Source organism: Schistocerca cancellata, chromosome 1 (assembly GCF_023864275.1).
Source record: "Schistocerca cancellata isolate TAMUIC-IGC-003103 chromosome 1, iqSchCanc2.1, whole genome shotgun sequence".
NCBI classification, from domain to species: Eukaryota; Metazoa; Arthropoda; class Insecta; order Orthoptera; family Acrididae; genus Schistocerca; species Schistocerca cancellata.
In genome coordinates, this window is record NC_064626.1 from 884,564,404 (window position 1) to 884,581,298 (window position 16,895).

The 16,895-nt window shown below is 39.8% G+C and overlaps 1 protein-coding gene across 3 annotated transcripts in view; it reads left to right on the forward strand.

The window, feature by feature from the left end:
- Positions 1 to 16,895, forward strand: part of LOC126190629 (endoplasmic reticulum membrane-associated RNA degradation protein-like) — an 84,213-nt gene that overhangs the window by 25,468 nt on the left and 41,850 nt on the right. For all 3 annotated transcript variants that reach the window (XR_007538264.1, XR_007538266.1, XM_049931048.1), the window contains exons 2-3: positions 2,958 to 3,217; positions 8,081 to 8,170. Coding sequence is in view for 1 of the 3 variants with exons in the window: in XM_049931048.1 (XP_049787005.1) it covers positions 2,958 to 3,217; positions 8,081 to 8,170 (350 nt within the window). In the remaining 2 variants the exon portion in view is untranslated. The remainder of the gene's footprint in view (positions 1 to 2,957; positions 3,218 to 8,080; positions 8,171 to 16,895) is intronic.

The following is a 16,895-nucleotide window of genomic DNA, read 5'->3' on the forward strand; positions in this document are numbered from 1 at the left end:
TCCCTGTGTAACAACTTGTTTAGAACTTTGTATTTTTGACTAGAGTGGTCCAATGAAGGCCATAAAATAAATAATAATAATAATGGTGCAAGAAAAATGATGTTAAATGTCATTGAGTGCTGCAGCAGAGGAAAGAGGCAGAAAGCACTGCTACATCTGCTTGATAAGTCTTGTAAAAGAGTAGCCATGTATAAGGTGCTAAGCAAGTGCAGCCAGAAAAGGCTGAAGAATTTTACTATCTTCATCCTGGTGAATAACCTCCTACTCTTGGAAAGAAGAGGTAATTTTCAAATACACTTGTGTGCAGCATAATGTGTTTGAAGCACAAAAATAATTTTCTGAGATGACTAAACTTGAATCTCAGGTGAACACAGTAAATTGAATATTATGAAGTTAACATAACCCATCAATGAAATTAATACTTTTGTTTATCTATTACAAATTTCTCTCTTACAGTGCTCTTAAGTTTAACTTCATTTCTGTATTTTTTATTGTGTTATGCATAGTGAAAGATGTGCAGAACAATTTGGAATTAACATAGCAAATACAGATTTATCATCTCAGGCAGTTCTTCAAAGCATCTTAGCTCTCAGATTTTCAAATCTCATCCAGTGCAGTCCCAACAGCGTCTTTCCTTGTCATCCCATCCAGTAAGTCTCCCATGACCCATGGTTCTCGGTGACTTTTCCAAACTCTAATCTTTTCCACATCTCTGCAGTCCTTTCCCTTCGTCCCTCTTCCATCCTCTTTAACCCTTCTACCAGAAGAGGCAGCCACTGGCTCTGAAAGCCTGAATAGTTATAATCTTCTTTTATGTGCATGTTCTGCTGTCACTTGGTGAGTAGATTTTTTATCTAATCAGTTACATTATATTGTCAAAAACTGATTGTTTCTTAGTTATATTAGGTGTCTGTTAGCTGCACAACAACTTCGTGTTTGATGTGTTGACTTTTGGGAGTGAATGTATCAGGCATTGCACCCATCCCAGCGCTCGCTTCACTCTCAAATTCTCTGTCACAGAGCAGAGTTACAATGCACATATTGTAGACGTAAAATGCACAATTACTGTCAAAGCACCTTCTATGAAAGTATAGTTGTACATTGTATGTACTGCAAGTGTAATGTTACACTACCTCTCTTCAATGTATTCAACATAGAATGCAGTCCAACTTTCTAAGAATTCTTTTTCTTGTGGTCCTTTTAGGCAAATAAATTGCAAAGTTGAAACAGTAATTAATGGTTTAATTAAACAGTTACTTATAAGCGCAGTTGAGAAATTTTATACCCTTATGAAAATTTTATCAACTGTCAGTAAATCGCTGCCAGTACAAAGAATGAGATTAACTGGAAATTGAGTGCTACCTGCTTAAGAAAAGTATTAAAGACATTTGTTTATCGAAGTTGCAGACATAGTGTTTCTTAGTGCAAATTGGAGACACCGGAGAAGCTGCAACTAAAATTTTGTATCTAGACAAGACCTGTATAGATAATAACTTTCTCTCTGGCAAATACTGGCAGAATGATGGATTGCTGGGAATCACAGTGTGGGGAACTACCCCCAAGGCTGTTTATGGGAAGCACTGGTTCAAAAAATGGGTTTTTAGAGGAATATCAGCTCCAGTTTTGGACCAAATCCCCACATGGAAACTATTATTGGCAGGTGGATCCTGTGACTTTTGAGAAATGGGTTGAGAAAAAAGTACTTCCAAACCTACCACCACAATTTGTTGTGGTGGTGGATAATGATCCATATCATTATAGGCAAGTAAAAATATCACCAAATAAATAAAACCTCAAGGCAACGGTGATCGGATGATTGCATTAGAGATATATAATGTAACAACATACTGGATGAGGACCTGTATGATTTATAGTTCTTCAAAACAGGATCACTGCAAAGTCGTATGTAGTCAACCACATGCTACAAGCAAATGTCATAAAAGCATTCAACTAGCATCTTATAACTGTGATATGAACACAATAGTGTTTGCGTGGACATAATAAAAAAAGTTCAGAGAGCAAAATATAACGGGATATGTCCGCCACTAATCTGTGAAACCTCACTGACACTTCTATCAGTTAATTACCAGTGTGGGCTGGGAAGCCTACTGCCAAACCTGCAGGAGCTGGAGGAAGTTATCGAAAGTATGATGAAAATTGCTGTGGACATCATTATCATTAACACAGTGTCTGGCAGCACCAGTAAATTGGAAGAGTTCCGTCTAGACACGGCCACAGATGGGAGCAGTGGAAGCGATTCATAGTTTCACAAGTTTTTACTTCTACCCCTTACCTCTTTATAGTTATCATAAGCAATAGTTATTTCTTAGAAGTAAGAATCCAATTTTGATTACTCAAACATTACAGTTGTACATTAACCCGTAACACATCCGTTTCTCTTATATGCTGTAAGCTGGCTGCCTTGTGAGAAGTAAGCAGTGCCGCAGCCAGTGCAGTATGAGGTAGTTGTGAGCTTTCATTCCCAGCATCCTCTGTAAAAGGGCCATCTAAAGTGTCTAATTGGTACATAAGTCTTTGGAGGGTAAAGTATGGTTAAATTGGTATTTTCTTAATTACAAATTATAATATATTTTTTGTAGTTAAACGTACAACTCAACTCCTCAACATTATGGTGAGTTGTTACTTTTACTCCTGCCATTGTTTATAATTACAGTTCAGATCATTTTACAAGGCATAGAAGAAAATGTGTACAGTGCAAAATTGTTATTTATTGTCCTTAAAGTGTACTTTTTAAAATATACCAGTGGCATTGTTACGTGGTAATTTGGTACCATGGAAAAAAAATATCCTTTCCATTTGTAAGTGTTTAATGTGCTTCATAATTTTGTAATATGTAACAAGATATTTGTGTTGTAGATTGTTGTAATTGAAAGGATTAGCTGTAATGGAACAACTACTTTTAATCTTAAAGTTTCCTTATTTTATTGTTTTTGCAGATAATGTTCACATTCTCAGCCAACCAGTACATTGGTTCCCTGAAGTTGCTAAAAGAATGTGGCCTATATTTGATGAAGCTCATAGTATTTTAGCAAATGTGGATTCAGAGACCATGGAGTATTTCTGGGTTTTCTGCAAATGGACAGGAAAAGAAAAAGACCTTAAAGAATTGTATGAAGATTTCCGAAGTAATAATGATACAAGCACAGTGGAAGCCATATTATTTGTAACATCTGTTTTGGAACGTTCATTGGGAAATGTAATGGCAGATAAGTTTTCCTTGCTAACTTCTGTAACTATATAGTTTGAGTCTGATGTTTCATGTTCAGTACAGTCCAAATATTCATTGCCAAGTGTTCGTATAGCAATTTCACTGACACAGAATTAGTTTTAAAACTGGCAGATAAAAGATGATCTTTATAGGTGGATGTTAGATGATAAATAGATATAGATCTTGTTCTTTCAGAAGCTATTATAGGAATATATTGAGTACATTGATGGAGATAGAATGAGTATCCCTGATGCTTGCAGTTAATTCTATTGTTTTCACCCATTTCTCTTTCAGCTGTCAATTTTTGTGAAGGCATCCTTCAGGTTCCTCCCAAACTATCTCTGGTTGCTGTTGCTGTATCATTTTCATTTGTAACGATCACTTTTAGATATGCATGTTCAATATAGTCTCTACACTGCACATCCTGTCTCCTAAATGCAATTTTCTTCCTTTCTTCATTACATTTTCCTCAAACTATGCTCTTGGCCATCAATCTTCACTCTGCTAGTGTTCAAAAGTCACCAAGCAAGCATAAATATATCAGAAAAATGAGGGCCCGAGAGGACACTTCATTTATATCCCTCCTACTGCGCCCTAAATCTCAGTAAACACTTTGTCCTTGGATTAGTTTTCTTACCAGTAGTATTTACAAGTTACCGTATATGTGGAAGGATGGCAACCTTGCTGTATCCACTATCTATTGATAAGTGAGTGATAATGTGCTGCTGCTATCGCTCAACACGTCTATGTTCTCATCATTAATCATTAGCACCTTTATAGAGTTAGTTTTTCTTCTTTGTAACGTAAATTTTCTCACATTTTGTCAAAGCTTTTACATGTCAAAGATTACCAGTTTGTTTCAACCTATTTTGTACTGCTGGTTTCAAGTTATGTCTTAGAAGAAATTTTCATATGTTTAAATACTTTCCTAATTTTCAAATGCTCCTCCATTTGCTTCATTTTTTGTGCCTCAGTGAATGGTCTTGTTGTTCTTTCATAGTCAAATCCTTCACATTGACCCCTTGTATTGATGTCCTCCATCTCTGTCCTAGTCATTCTTTGTTAAGCCATCATCCAGATTTGATTATGAATGTGAACTATCCTGGAAACGATGATCTTCATGTCTCCACAATTTCAAGTATTTCCCTGCCCATTCCATAATTTTGCTTGGAGCATCTCTAATGATCAGTAGATTCAGGTTTATGTTAACAGCAAATAAATGTCCTTAACATTAGATATGCTTAGACCCTAAATAACACCTTCGTCAATTTGGAGATTATACCAGGCATGTTCTGCCACATGGTGATCTTGCAGTGAACTGGCTGTATTTGTGATGTAGGCTGACACTGTCTATATGAAATTCACGGAAAGCTGTCTCATGGATTTCCCTGGTATTCACTTCCATATGAGCCCAAAGCACAAATTTTCATTGCCTTAGGAACACTCACAGGCACTCATTTCTTCATAAAAGTTGTAAACTCTTGAAAAAATGCCTCACCTTAATATTATGTTCCATGGTTTCATAATTCCAGTCTGTAAAATTGGCAGTTAAGATTTTAGAACCTTCGAAATGTGTTGCCGACTTCACTGCCAAACCAAAAATTGATTTTCGTGGTAACAGTGTACATATCAAAATATCAGATGGACATGAACTGTTGCTTTAATTGACATAGCCTTCATTGGCGTCATGGAGACATCAAGTCATCATTTGCCAGAATTTGTAGTTGCCTTGCAATATCTAGTGCCCAGATGCTTTAATGGCAGGGAAACATCAACCTTGGAACACAAAGACGTCACGAAAATGGTTCATATGGCTCTAAGTACTATGGGACTTGACATCGCAGATCATCAGTCCCCTAGACTTAGAACTACTTAAACTTAACTAACCTAAGGACATCACACACATCCATGCCCGAGGCAGGATTCAAACCTGTGACCGTAGCAGCAGCGTGGTTCCGGACTGAAGTGCCTAGAACCGCTTGGCCACAGCAGCCAGCAAAGACTTCACAAAACTACCAGATTTCATGCGTGAAGAAGCCATCACTCACAGAGAAGTTATTTTGAAAGACACTTTGGATCGTAGGGCTTTCGATGCCCTGGACTTGAGATCCTTTGCTGCCCAACCTTTATATAGTATCTTGACAATGCTATATTGTTCCAACAGTATCTGTTGAAAGAATATATCCCGTTAGTCGTTATCCACTCTACCAAACACACTCTCAGAATTCTAGTTACACCTAGGAATTGGAAAATAATGTACCAGCACATCATTAGTGTGCACACATCATTACTGTATTTTTATTTTGATTAGTACCGGAGTCAGAAAATAAATATACACTCCTGGAAATTGAAATAAGAACACCATGAATTCATTGTCCCAGGAAGGGGAAACTTTATTGACACATTCCTGGGGTCAGATACATCACATGATCACACTGACAGAACCACAGGCACATAGACACAGGCAACAGAGCATGCACAATGTCGGCACTAGTACAGTGTATATCCACCTTTCGCAGCAATGCAGGCTGCTATTTTCCCATGGAGACGATCGTAGAGATGCTGGATGTAGTCCTGTGGAACGGCTTGCCATGCCATTTCCACCTGGCGCCTCAGTTGGACCAGCGTTCGTGCTGGACGTGCAGACCGCGTGAGACGACGCTTCATCCAGTCCCAAACATGCTCAATGGGGGACAGATCCGGAGATCTTGCTGGCCAGGGTAGTTGACTTACACCTTCTAGAGCACGTTGGGTGGCACGGGATACATGCGGACGTGCATTGTCCTGTTGGAACAGCAAGTTCCCTTGCCGGTCTAGGAATGGTAGAACGATGGGTTCGATGACGGTTTGGATGTACTGTGCACTATTCAGTGTCTCCTCGACGATCACCAGTGGTGTACGGCCAGTGTAGGAGATCGCTCCCCACACCATGATGCCGGTTGTTGGCCCTGTGTGCCTCGGTCGTATGCAGTCCTGATTGTGGCGCTCACCTGCACGGCGCCAAACACGCATACGACCATCATTGGCACCAAGGCCGAAGCGACTCTCATCGCTGAAGACGACACGTCTCCATTCGTCCCTCCATTCACGCCTGTCGCGACACCACTGGAGGCGGGCTGCACGATGTTGGGGCGTGAGCGGAAGACGGCCTAACGGTGTGCGGGACCGTAGCCCAGCTTCATGGAGACGGTTGCGAATGGTCCTCGCCGATACCCCAGGAGCAACAGTGTCCCTAATTTGCTGGGAAGTGGCGGTGCGGTCCCCTACGGCACTGCGTAGGATCCTACGGTCTTGGCGTGCATCCGTGCGTCGCTGCGGTCCGGTCCCAGGTCGACGGGCACGTGCACCTTCCGCCGACCACTGGCGACAACATCGATGTACTGTGGAGACCTCACGCCCCACGTGTTGAGCAATTCGGCGGTACGTCCACCCGGCCTCCCGCATGCCCACTATACGCCCTCGCTCAAAGTCCGTCAACTGCACATACGTTTCACGTCCACGCTGTCGCGGCATGCTACCAGTGTTAAAGACTGCGATGGAGCTCCGTATGCGACGGCAAACTGGCTGACACTGACGGCGGCGGTGCACAAATGCTGCGCAGCTAGCGCCATTCGACGGCCAACACCGCGGTTCCTGGTGTGTCCGCTGTGCCGTGCGTGTGATCATTGCTTGTACAGCCCTCTCGCAGTGTCCGGAGCAAGTATGGTGGGTCTGACACACCGGTGTCAATGTGTTCTTTTTTCCATTTCCAGGAGTGTATTTCATTTGGACCATGTTCTAACTGGGATGTCTCCAAGCTTCTGAGAAAATCCAGTAGAGTAGAGGCTGCTTGTTTGATTTCTTTTGGTCCTTCTGTTTAAAGCCAAGTATAAAAAGCAATTCTTTCCTGTATCTGTGCTTAGGAATGAAGCATGATGCAGAAATTGTATAGCCAAACCAGTCTTTAATACATTACAATACTTCACGTCTACAGAGAGCTATGGTATTTGCTGATTCTGTTGAATATAAAAATGTACTATAACCACTGTTGGTTTTTCTTGTTTCATTATTCCGTAGAAGTTAGTATTTCTCCTTTTTGCTTCTTTCTTGATATTCCTTCTCCCTGACAAAGTGGGTTCGAACTGAGCCATAATCAGTAGTAAATGTTGTGTAAACCACTAATTTATTTCTGTTGCTAGTTCTGACGGCATGTGTTTGCCTACAATTTATGTTCTTTCTTTCTTTTTGATCGCAGAAGACTCTCTCGCATTATCCTTGACAATAATGTCCTACATTGTTAATCTCTCTTGAGATCTCTCAGAAGCGAAGCACAGCTTGTGTCTATTGACTTTTGTTTTAACTAGCTCAGAGCAAAAATGGAGTTTTGTAAAAACTTGTATTCAACACCCTTTAACAACAGCAACTGTCGACTTTTGACAAAACTGTTGCAGCATATTGTGCATGGCAACAAGCTTGGTTTGTAACTCCAAAAATTTAAATTTTGAACAACTGGGCAATTACCAATTTTTGAGAAAGACTGAGGTCTGGGGACCTGGGAGGCCAAGCATGACGAAAGTGGCGGCTGAGCACATGATCATCACCAAACGATGCGCACAAGAGATCTATCGGACATTTTGTGAACTTTTTTTTTGTTCTAATAAAACCCCATGTCATTCCAAGCATGTGTGTCAATTTTTACCTCTCTATCTACATTATTCCGTGGTTTATTCAGTTTTCAAATTTATACTGACTTCTTGATCACCCGGTACTTTGCACCCCTCAGTTCTCTAGTAATTAATCACCACTGTTTCCTAAATTGCACAGTTTTGATGTTAAATTACAATACTTTGCTCAATAGCATTTTATTTACAGGTTTACCTATTGAGAGGAAAAACAGTACCATTTCTACTGCGTGACCTTCTTGCAACATCAGAGTTGAAGTCAATTCTGGGTACTATTCCTGTAAGTAACATCTCTTTTGATTTGTCCTTCTGAAGTTATTTTATACATAAGACACAGTTTTTCAACAGTGATTCACTGGATCACATTGCAATTTTTGTCTGTTTGTTTATTTCATAAAATGCCCATTTATGCGAGAGAGAGGAAGAGCATAAGCAGAATGTGATGAAACTTTAACCAGGAATTGTGAAAGCAATTAGTACATACTCCACAACAGCTAATTGATACCCTTAAGGAGAATTTATGAAACAAGGAAGTGTAAAAGCTATACTGAATGTGAATCAGGGATGAATCTTTCAAGGAGTATTAAGAAAAGATTGCAGTTAATTGATGTAGAAGGACAAATAGCAAGTTGACATTTGGCCTGTGTGCCCAGGAAAACTTAAAATGGCACACACACGTCAGTACAGTATAACTAATAGTAAGCTGAATTAAGTGTGCTACTCCTGAAGTATTTGTACATATTGTACAAGCCCAGAGACTGTTCGCACTGTTTGGTATGCACAGTTTCATAGTGTAATGTAATATCGTATCATATTCTGGGGAGATTCCCCACATAGCTCACACATTCCCCTCAATCAGAAGAGAGTTGAGAGATTAATGAATAGTGCAAAGCTAACTGACAGTTGCAAACCTCTCTTCTAAATCAATCATTTTACACCTTGTCAATAATCTGTACAAATTAGAAATTTTAAGCTTGTAAGAACTGATATTGTAAAATTCAGCAAAAACCTGAATGTCCATGATCATGGTACAAGACAGAAAATGAAACTCCATGTTCAAGGATCATGTATGTACCTTTGCCTTTAAAATTCACTTTTTAACTAAGGCATTCAACTTTGCAACAGTCTGCCATAAGAAATGTAAAGTGTCTGCCTTTGTTAAATAGGAATCTGAAAACCATCTTGTTTGATCATTTCTTTTACAGTGTATCTGAATGTTTTGTCCATATGTGCACGAAGAAATGTGAAATTGATTGCAGAAATGATTTTTGTAAAAGAAGTAAATGCTAATGTGAAATAGTGTAAAAATGTTTTGTGTTTATACCATCTGCAGTCATGTCAGTTGTGATCTCTCTCTCTCTCTCTCTCTCTCTCTCTCTCTTCCTCATGTTTCACAAATTATTATGATGTCAACTCATGTCATCAACCACAACAGCATAATAACTTGTCCAATACCATAATGCATGTTCTGTGCATCACCATGTGCATGACTGATTCAGAAGACAAATAAATAAATATCATTTTTGACAGTATTATGAAAAGGATACATAACTATTCTCCATATAATGGAGATGTTAAAATACAGACAGGCACAACAAAAAGACTTCTCTCTCTCTCTCACACACACACACACACACACACACACACACACACACACACACACATGACTGCTGTCTCTGGTTGCTCAGACTGGGCTGGGTGGTGTGCAATTACTGTTTCAACTGCCTAGCTAAGAAAGACACCATCCTAAATGAAAAAAAAAAACAATTTTGGAGGGTGGGGATCATTGAGACAAGACAGTCAATATCTAGCAGCCACTGGGAAACCTGCTGCTCTTTCCAGCAGCTACTGGAGCTCTTAAGTTGTGCAAGACTTACCTAGGCAAATGGGATTCTGCCTGCATGAACTGAGTAGATTCCGATCTGCTCATGGAAACAGCGGCATCCTCTGTCTACTAACCTAGACTGTTCCAACACTGGACAAGTGCAGCTACTAAAGGCTACCTCTCAAGTAGCATGTTGCACACAATCTGCAAATCACTTCCCCACTTTTGCGCATGAGCACGATACCAAGGTAGTACAACAGTCATATAAGCAGCATCCTGATTGCCCACACATCAATTGTTTGCCCACACCTACTTACTGCTGCCAGTGAGCACCCAGCTGCCTGTAGGCAGGCACTTGAGTTAGAACAGCCTCTCCTAACTGATAACATTCCCAACCAAATGGAGTAAAAACATGCAAAGAAATGAAGGCTTGGGTAGGTAATTCTTCAACCCAGCTCCTTTTTAAGTTGATACCCAAAAAAAACATAATTCCATTTGCAAATTGTACGTGTTCAGGAGGGCATCTTGAATGTTCTGAATCATATCTGTTGGATATGCTTTTCGTAGTGGTGGGAGGACACTGAGAGTCTGACGGATTTTGCTAGGGTGACTTCTCATTTTTTCAGTGCCTTTTGGGTAGTATAAAGTTTGGCATATTAAATGCTATACATGTTTCGTGTCTGGAAGTTAGGGGTAAAGATATAGTGCACACAGCAGCCAAAGACACTTCTACGAACAGCACAGTGCAAGATGATCACATACCCAAATGGGCTGTAATCTCACTGACAAGAAGAAAATTATGAGCTAGTGAGAAGAAGAGTGGTTGCAAATAACGTACATACTCACATCCGCGTAGATGAAAAGATGATGATGCTAACCAGATTTGGAATAGGGCATTGCTCTGAGACCCATAACACCATTTTAGTAAAGATAAGCCATGAATATGCAGTGCTTGCAATTTTGTGGTGATCATCAGTTTTATGTATGACAATAAAAAGTTTGCTATTTGATGATAATATAGATGTTGCAAAAGTTGTAAAAGGTTAACTCGATCCTCCCTCCTAAGCTATTAGGGAAAGATTTTAATGTGTAACAAATGGAGTGACTGGCTCATTAATTTTTGTCCAGCGATCAGCCAGTTAGGTTAATCTGTAATATTACTTTATCTTTCATTTCCGATTAGCCTTCTTTTAGCCCAAATTTCATTTGTTAGTATTAATAAATGTTTGAATATGCTATCTAACATACATACTGAAGCGCGAAAGAAACTGGTATAGGCATGCCTACTCAAATACAGAGATATGTAAACAGACAGAATACGGTAGTGCGGTTGGCAACACCTACATAAGACAAGTGTCTGGCACAGTTGTTAGACCAGTTACTGCTGTTACAAGGGCAGGTTATCAAGATTTAAGTGAGTCTGAATGTGGTGTTATAATCAGCACCCAAGTGATAGGACACAGCATCTCCGAGGTAGCGATGAAGTGGGGATATTCCCTTACGACCATTTCATGAGTATACCATAAATATCAGGAATCCAGTAAAACAACAAATCTCTGACATCGCTGTGGCCGGAGAAAGATCCTGCAAGAACAGGACCAACAATGACTGAAGAGAATCGTTCAATGTGACAGAAGTGTAACCCTTCCACAAATTGCTGCAGATTTCAATGCTGGTTCATCAACAAGTGTAAGCGTGTGAATCATTCAATGAAACATCATTGATACGGGTTTTTGGAGCCAAAGGCTCACTCATATATGGCTGATGACTGTACAACACAAAGCTTTACACCTTGCCTGGACCCGTCAACACTGATATTGGACTGGAATGTTGCCTGGTCGGACAGGTCATGTTTCAAATTGTATTGAGCAGATCGATGCGTAGGGGTATGGAGACAACTTGATGAATCCGTGGACCCTGCATGTCAACAGCGCACTGTTCAAGCTGTTGGAGGCTCAGTAATGGTGTGGGGTGTGTGCAGTTGGACTGATATGGGACCCCTGATACATCTAAAAATGACTCTGGCAGGTGACACGTACGTCAGCATCCTGTCTGATCACCTGCATCTGTTCACGTCCATTGTGCATTCCGACGCACTTGGGCAATTCCAGCAGGACAGTGCGACACCTCACATGTCCAGTATTGCTACAGAGTGGCTTCTGGAACACTCCTCTGAGTTTAAACACTTCTGATGGCCACCAAACTCCCCAGACAGGAACATTACTGAGTGTATCTGGGACACCTTGCAACGTGCTTTTCAGAAGAGATCTCCACCCATCAGTACTCTTACAGGATTCATGGCATCAGTTCCCTCCAGCACTACTTCAGACATTAGTTGAGTCCATGCCATGTTGTGTTGCGGTACTTCTTTGTGCTCACAGAGGCCCTACACAATATTAGGCAGGTGTACCAGTTTCTTTGTCTCTTCAGTGTAAAATACCAATATTTTAAATAATGTTCATTAATTTGATTTGTTGAGCAACCTGCATTGTTTGCGTGTTATAATTTTAAGCATTGTAATAGTGGTCTTCCTGTTTTATAAAAGTGTAAAGGAGAAGACTTATTTAAGTCTGTATCTACACTATGCGAATGACAGAGAAATGCATAACAGTGGGTACTTCGCATCATACTGCATATTAGGAATCTTCCCATTCTGTTAGTGTATGGAGTGCAGGATAAGTGATTGCTTAAAAGCATCAGTACATACTGCAGTTAGTGAATTTTGTCTTTGCAACCCCTATGATAGTGACAAATAGGTGGCTGTAGTGTATTCCTGCACACCTCTCTCAGTGTGGGTTATTGGAACTTCGTATGTAAGCTTTTGCACAAAAATTGATGGCTGTCTTCAAGCAACTGCACGTTAAGATTTTTTAGTTTTTCCATGATGCTCTTTCACAAGTCAAGCCAACCTGTTACCATTCATGTTACCCTTCTTTGTGTCTTCAGCTTATGGTCTAGTGGCTAGCTTGCTGCCTCTGGATCACGGGGTCCCGGGTTCGATTCCTGGCTGGATTCGGAATTTTCTCTGCCTGGGGATTGGGCGTTTGTGTCGTCATCATCATCATCATCATCATCATCATCATTTCTGACAGTGGCTAGATTGGATTGTATAAACGTGGACTGTGTAAAAAATGGGACTTTGTACTGGCACTGATGACCGCATAGCTGAGTGCCCCACAAACCAAATATCATCATCTACCCTTCTTTGTATACATGTCAGTATACCCAGTTGAGCAGTTGAACGGAATTGACAGTGTCTTGAAAGAAGGGTATAAAATGAACATCAACAAAAGCAAAACAAGGATAATGGAATGTAGTCGGATTAAGTCGGGTGATGCTGAGGGAATTAGATTAGGAAATGATACACTTAAAGTAGTAAAGGAGTTTTGCTATTTGGGACGCAAAATAACTGATGATGGTCGAAGTAGAGAGGATATAAAATGTAGACTGGCAATGGCAAGGAAAGTGTTTCTGAAGAAGAGAAATTTGTTAACATCGAGTATAGATTTAAGTGTCAGGAAGTCAATTCTGAAAGTATTTGTATGGAGTGTAACCATGTATGGAAGTGAGACATGGACGATAACTAGCTTGGACAAGAAGAGAATAGAAGCTTTCGAAATGTGGTGCTACAGAAGAATGCTGAAGATAAGGTGGGTAGATCACATAACTAATGAGGAGGTATTGAATAGGATTGGGGAGAAGAGAAGTTTGTGGCACAACTTGACTAGAAGAAGGGATCGGTTGGTAGGACATGTTCTGAGACATCAAGGGATCACCAATTTAGTATTGGAGGGCAGCGTCGAGGGTAAAAAACGTAGAGGGAGACCAAGAGATGAATACACTAAGCAGGAATACACTAAGGATGTAGACTGCAGTAGGTACTGGGAGATGAAGAAGCTGGCACAGGATAGAGTAGCATGGAGAGCTGCATCAAACCATTCTTAGGACTGAAGACCACAACAACAACAACAATGCCCAGTTAGCCCTATTTGGTAGGGGTCCTAACCACTTGAGCAAGTTACCAATTTGTAAACTACTTGGCAGTTTTATAAAGATGTAACTGAATATTTGTGTAGCTTTTTTCAGAAAGTAATTTGCTAAGGTATTGTGTGCCAGGTCATTAATAGATAATATTAACAGTAAGAGTCCCAACTAACTTCCCGGAGCACACTTGAAGTTACTTTTAACAGGTTTCAGTGATGCTCCATCCAAGATTACATGCTGCACACTCTGCACCAAGAAATGCTTACCCAGTCACAAATTTAATTTGGTGCTCCATACGATTGTACTTTTATTTATAAGTTTTGGTATGGTACTAAAAAAAAATTGACTCGCATCCTTTTTGGAAGTAAATGAATCCACCCGATTGCTTTGATCAGTGACTAGGACGATATCATGTGAGAAAAGCGTAAGTCAGGTGTCATATATAGGATGTTTACAGAATCCATTGTTGTTGGCCTGGAGAAGGTTTGACATACCTCACTAACATAGTTTAGCTGTCTCAAAAATGCACAGTATAGGTACATTGCCTCTCTTACAGCATATGCTCTATTGAATTGCCCTTCATCATATATAACAACACTCTGCCATCAGTGTTAGTTTCCCTACAAAAAAAGGGAATGCAGTGGAGTGATTCCAACCTCCGACAGCACAACAGACAATGTTGTCATTGGTGGAGTTTGGGAGGTTTGGCTATCTCCATAGATCTAGTGCAAAGAGGCAGCCTTCCTTCTCCTAAACACTGTCACTGCCAGGTGCATTGTAAAACGCAGCTAATGTGTGTTTATTTAACATAGTCACAATAAAACCACTTGCGACAAATGACTTTGCTACCGTAAGTAGCAAAACATGAATTTTATAGGACAGACAAAAAACTATCTAGAATACCTGATACATTTCATAAAGACACGAAATTTGCATTGTTGCGCTATAATGATATTCTGGATCATAACAAAAAGCAAAAAAAAGGAAAATACTCTTTAGAAAGCTTAACGATGACAGATACCCAGAATTTTCTTGGTATTTATGGAAGAGGAATGTTATTTACGCAATATTGGTTTGTCAGTCTCCTGTACGGCTTACCACTTTTACGTTGTTTTTGGTGCTGAGAAAACAGTAACATCATTTGAAAATACTTTATTGAACGACTTCATGGGAAAACTCAAATATACACATGGTTCACATAGGTCTGATAATGTCAGTAGATTTCTATAATAAAAAACTGTTGAACAAAGAACTATACCATACTGTCACTCCTGAAACAGTAACATCCAAGATAATGATCATTCGTAGGGAATGTTGTCATAATAGCAATGACAATCCTTAGGAACAATGGCTTTAAATTGTTGTAAATGATCCCATTTGGCTTTCCTGATTTTTCAGTCTTTCTTTGTATAGTTTCAGAAAGCAAACTTTTCCAGAAATTTTTCTCGGATGTCTTGGTATTTCTTGCAACACTTTGTTGAAAGTGCACTTGTAGTAAATAATACCGTTTTGATGGTACTGCATTGCCCTCAGGTCCTTAACTGTTGGCTCATTTTTTGCAGTCCTTCCAGGCCTAACTGAGTCATGCAGCCACAAACTTTTCTCTGCATAATTAGTGAGAAAGGAGTAACCTAGGTAATAGACTTTGTAAGGTCGTGGCTTTCTTCTCACCTCTTTATATGTCAAGCCATATTGGCTAGGAAATGTAACTTCATGTCCTTTGAGATTGCACTTGATGGAACTATGAACTGACTCACATTCCATCTGAGTATGACCTTTCTCCACAAACTTTTGCATAATCGGTACTCCTAAATCAACTGCTAATCTTAAAGTGTTTTAAATACACGTTTCTGCACAGCTGTCAGAACACAGAATGACTGAGACAGGATTTTCTTTAATCGTTTTGGATAGAATGTCCATGATACACAAAGCAAGACTTTATGCAACCAGTTCACCTTGTGTTTCATTGAATCAGTAACACACTGCATACTGACTTTCTAAATTACTCAGTGCAATAATAAGCTGCACTTGCCTGTAAAAATTGTGCTACTTCCACGCCCTGCAAGTCCATTGTGTTAGACTGTGTAGGGCTTCTGCCGGGTATCTTTCTTATCTAGATCCTTCTGGAATCTTGCCGGCTTTTTCCGCTGTATGTGCTGCTTCCACTTGTACTCACTTAAGTGTCTGAGTCTGTAAAACTAGAACACAAGTTGCACTGGTCTTCCTTGGGGGAGAAAAATAAGCTAAGGTTACCCTCTTTGAAAATCGAGTTATAGGTGGCCTGACTTAATGGTGAATCCTGTTCCTTATTACATTTTTCGGTGTAGAGTCCATACAGCTGTTTATTTTGTTCAACAGGCTCAGGATACAGCTTGGAGGATGACTTCCTGCAGTAATGTGATGGCAGTTTCAGAAGACAGTCCAGGGATTCTTTTTTGAAGTTTTTCTCACCTTTCTTCTTTGTTTGTTTTATTCTGAAACATGATTCTGAATGAGGGCTCGCCCCATGTGTGGAATATGCAGTTAATATCTCACTGTCTATTCTTTAATGCCAAGAGTAGATATTTTTTCTGCATACTTGTTTTCCCATGTCATATCTCAGGTAATAACCCAGCGAACCTTTTCTTCTGGATTCACCAGTGATCTTCCCTGGATGTTTGGTTGGAATTATGTCCACATGATTGATTACATAAATCTTCCTCTGATCTCATGATGTTGGTTTCCAAAAAGTGTTAAAAATTTGATGACACTTTCTTTCAATACATTTCTGACACATCTTGAAGTACACATCAGACCTAATATTTGTGCCTCTCTTGGACTATTATGAGTAATTTTGCCACTTCGACTTCTTTTATATCCAATATATGCTAGTTCTGGCATTCTCAGAGTTTTTGTGTTTTACTTCCAATCTTCAGTGCAGGCTTTAGATTTCCTTTTCCTGTCACTGCTTAAGTCGCCACAAAATAGTTGGCCTCCATTTTCATAATCTTTGCTGCTTCCATCAGCTACCGATAAGTTATCTAAATTGTCTGGTAAAAAATCAGCACCATTGTGTAGAAATAAATGTGTACTGTCGTCTCCAGTGGCAACTGAAAGTGCTGTATCATTCTGAGCATTCTTAATTGCAGTCAGTGATGTTTCTAGACAAGAAATGTTTGAAAAATTAAGTTAACTCTTAACCGGAATCAATATTTTG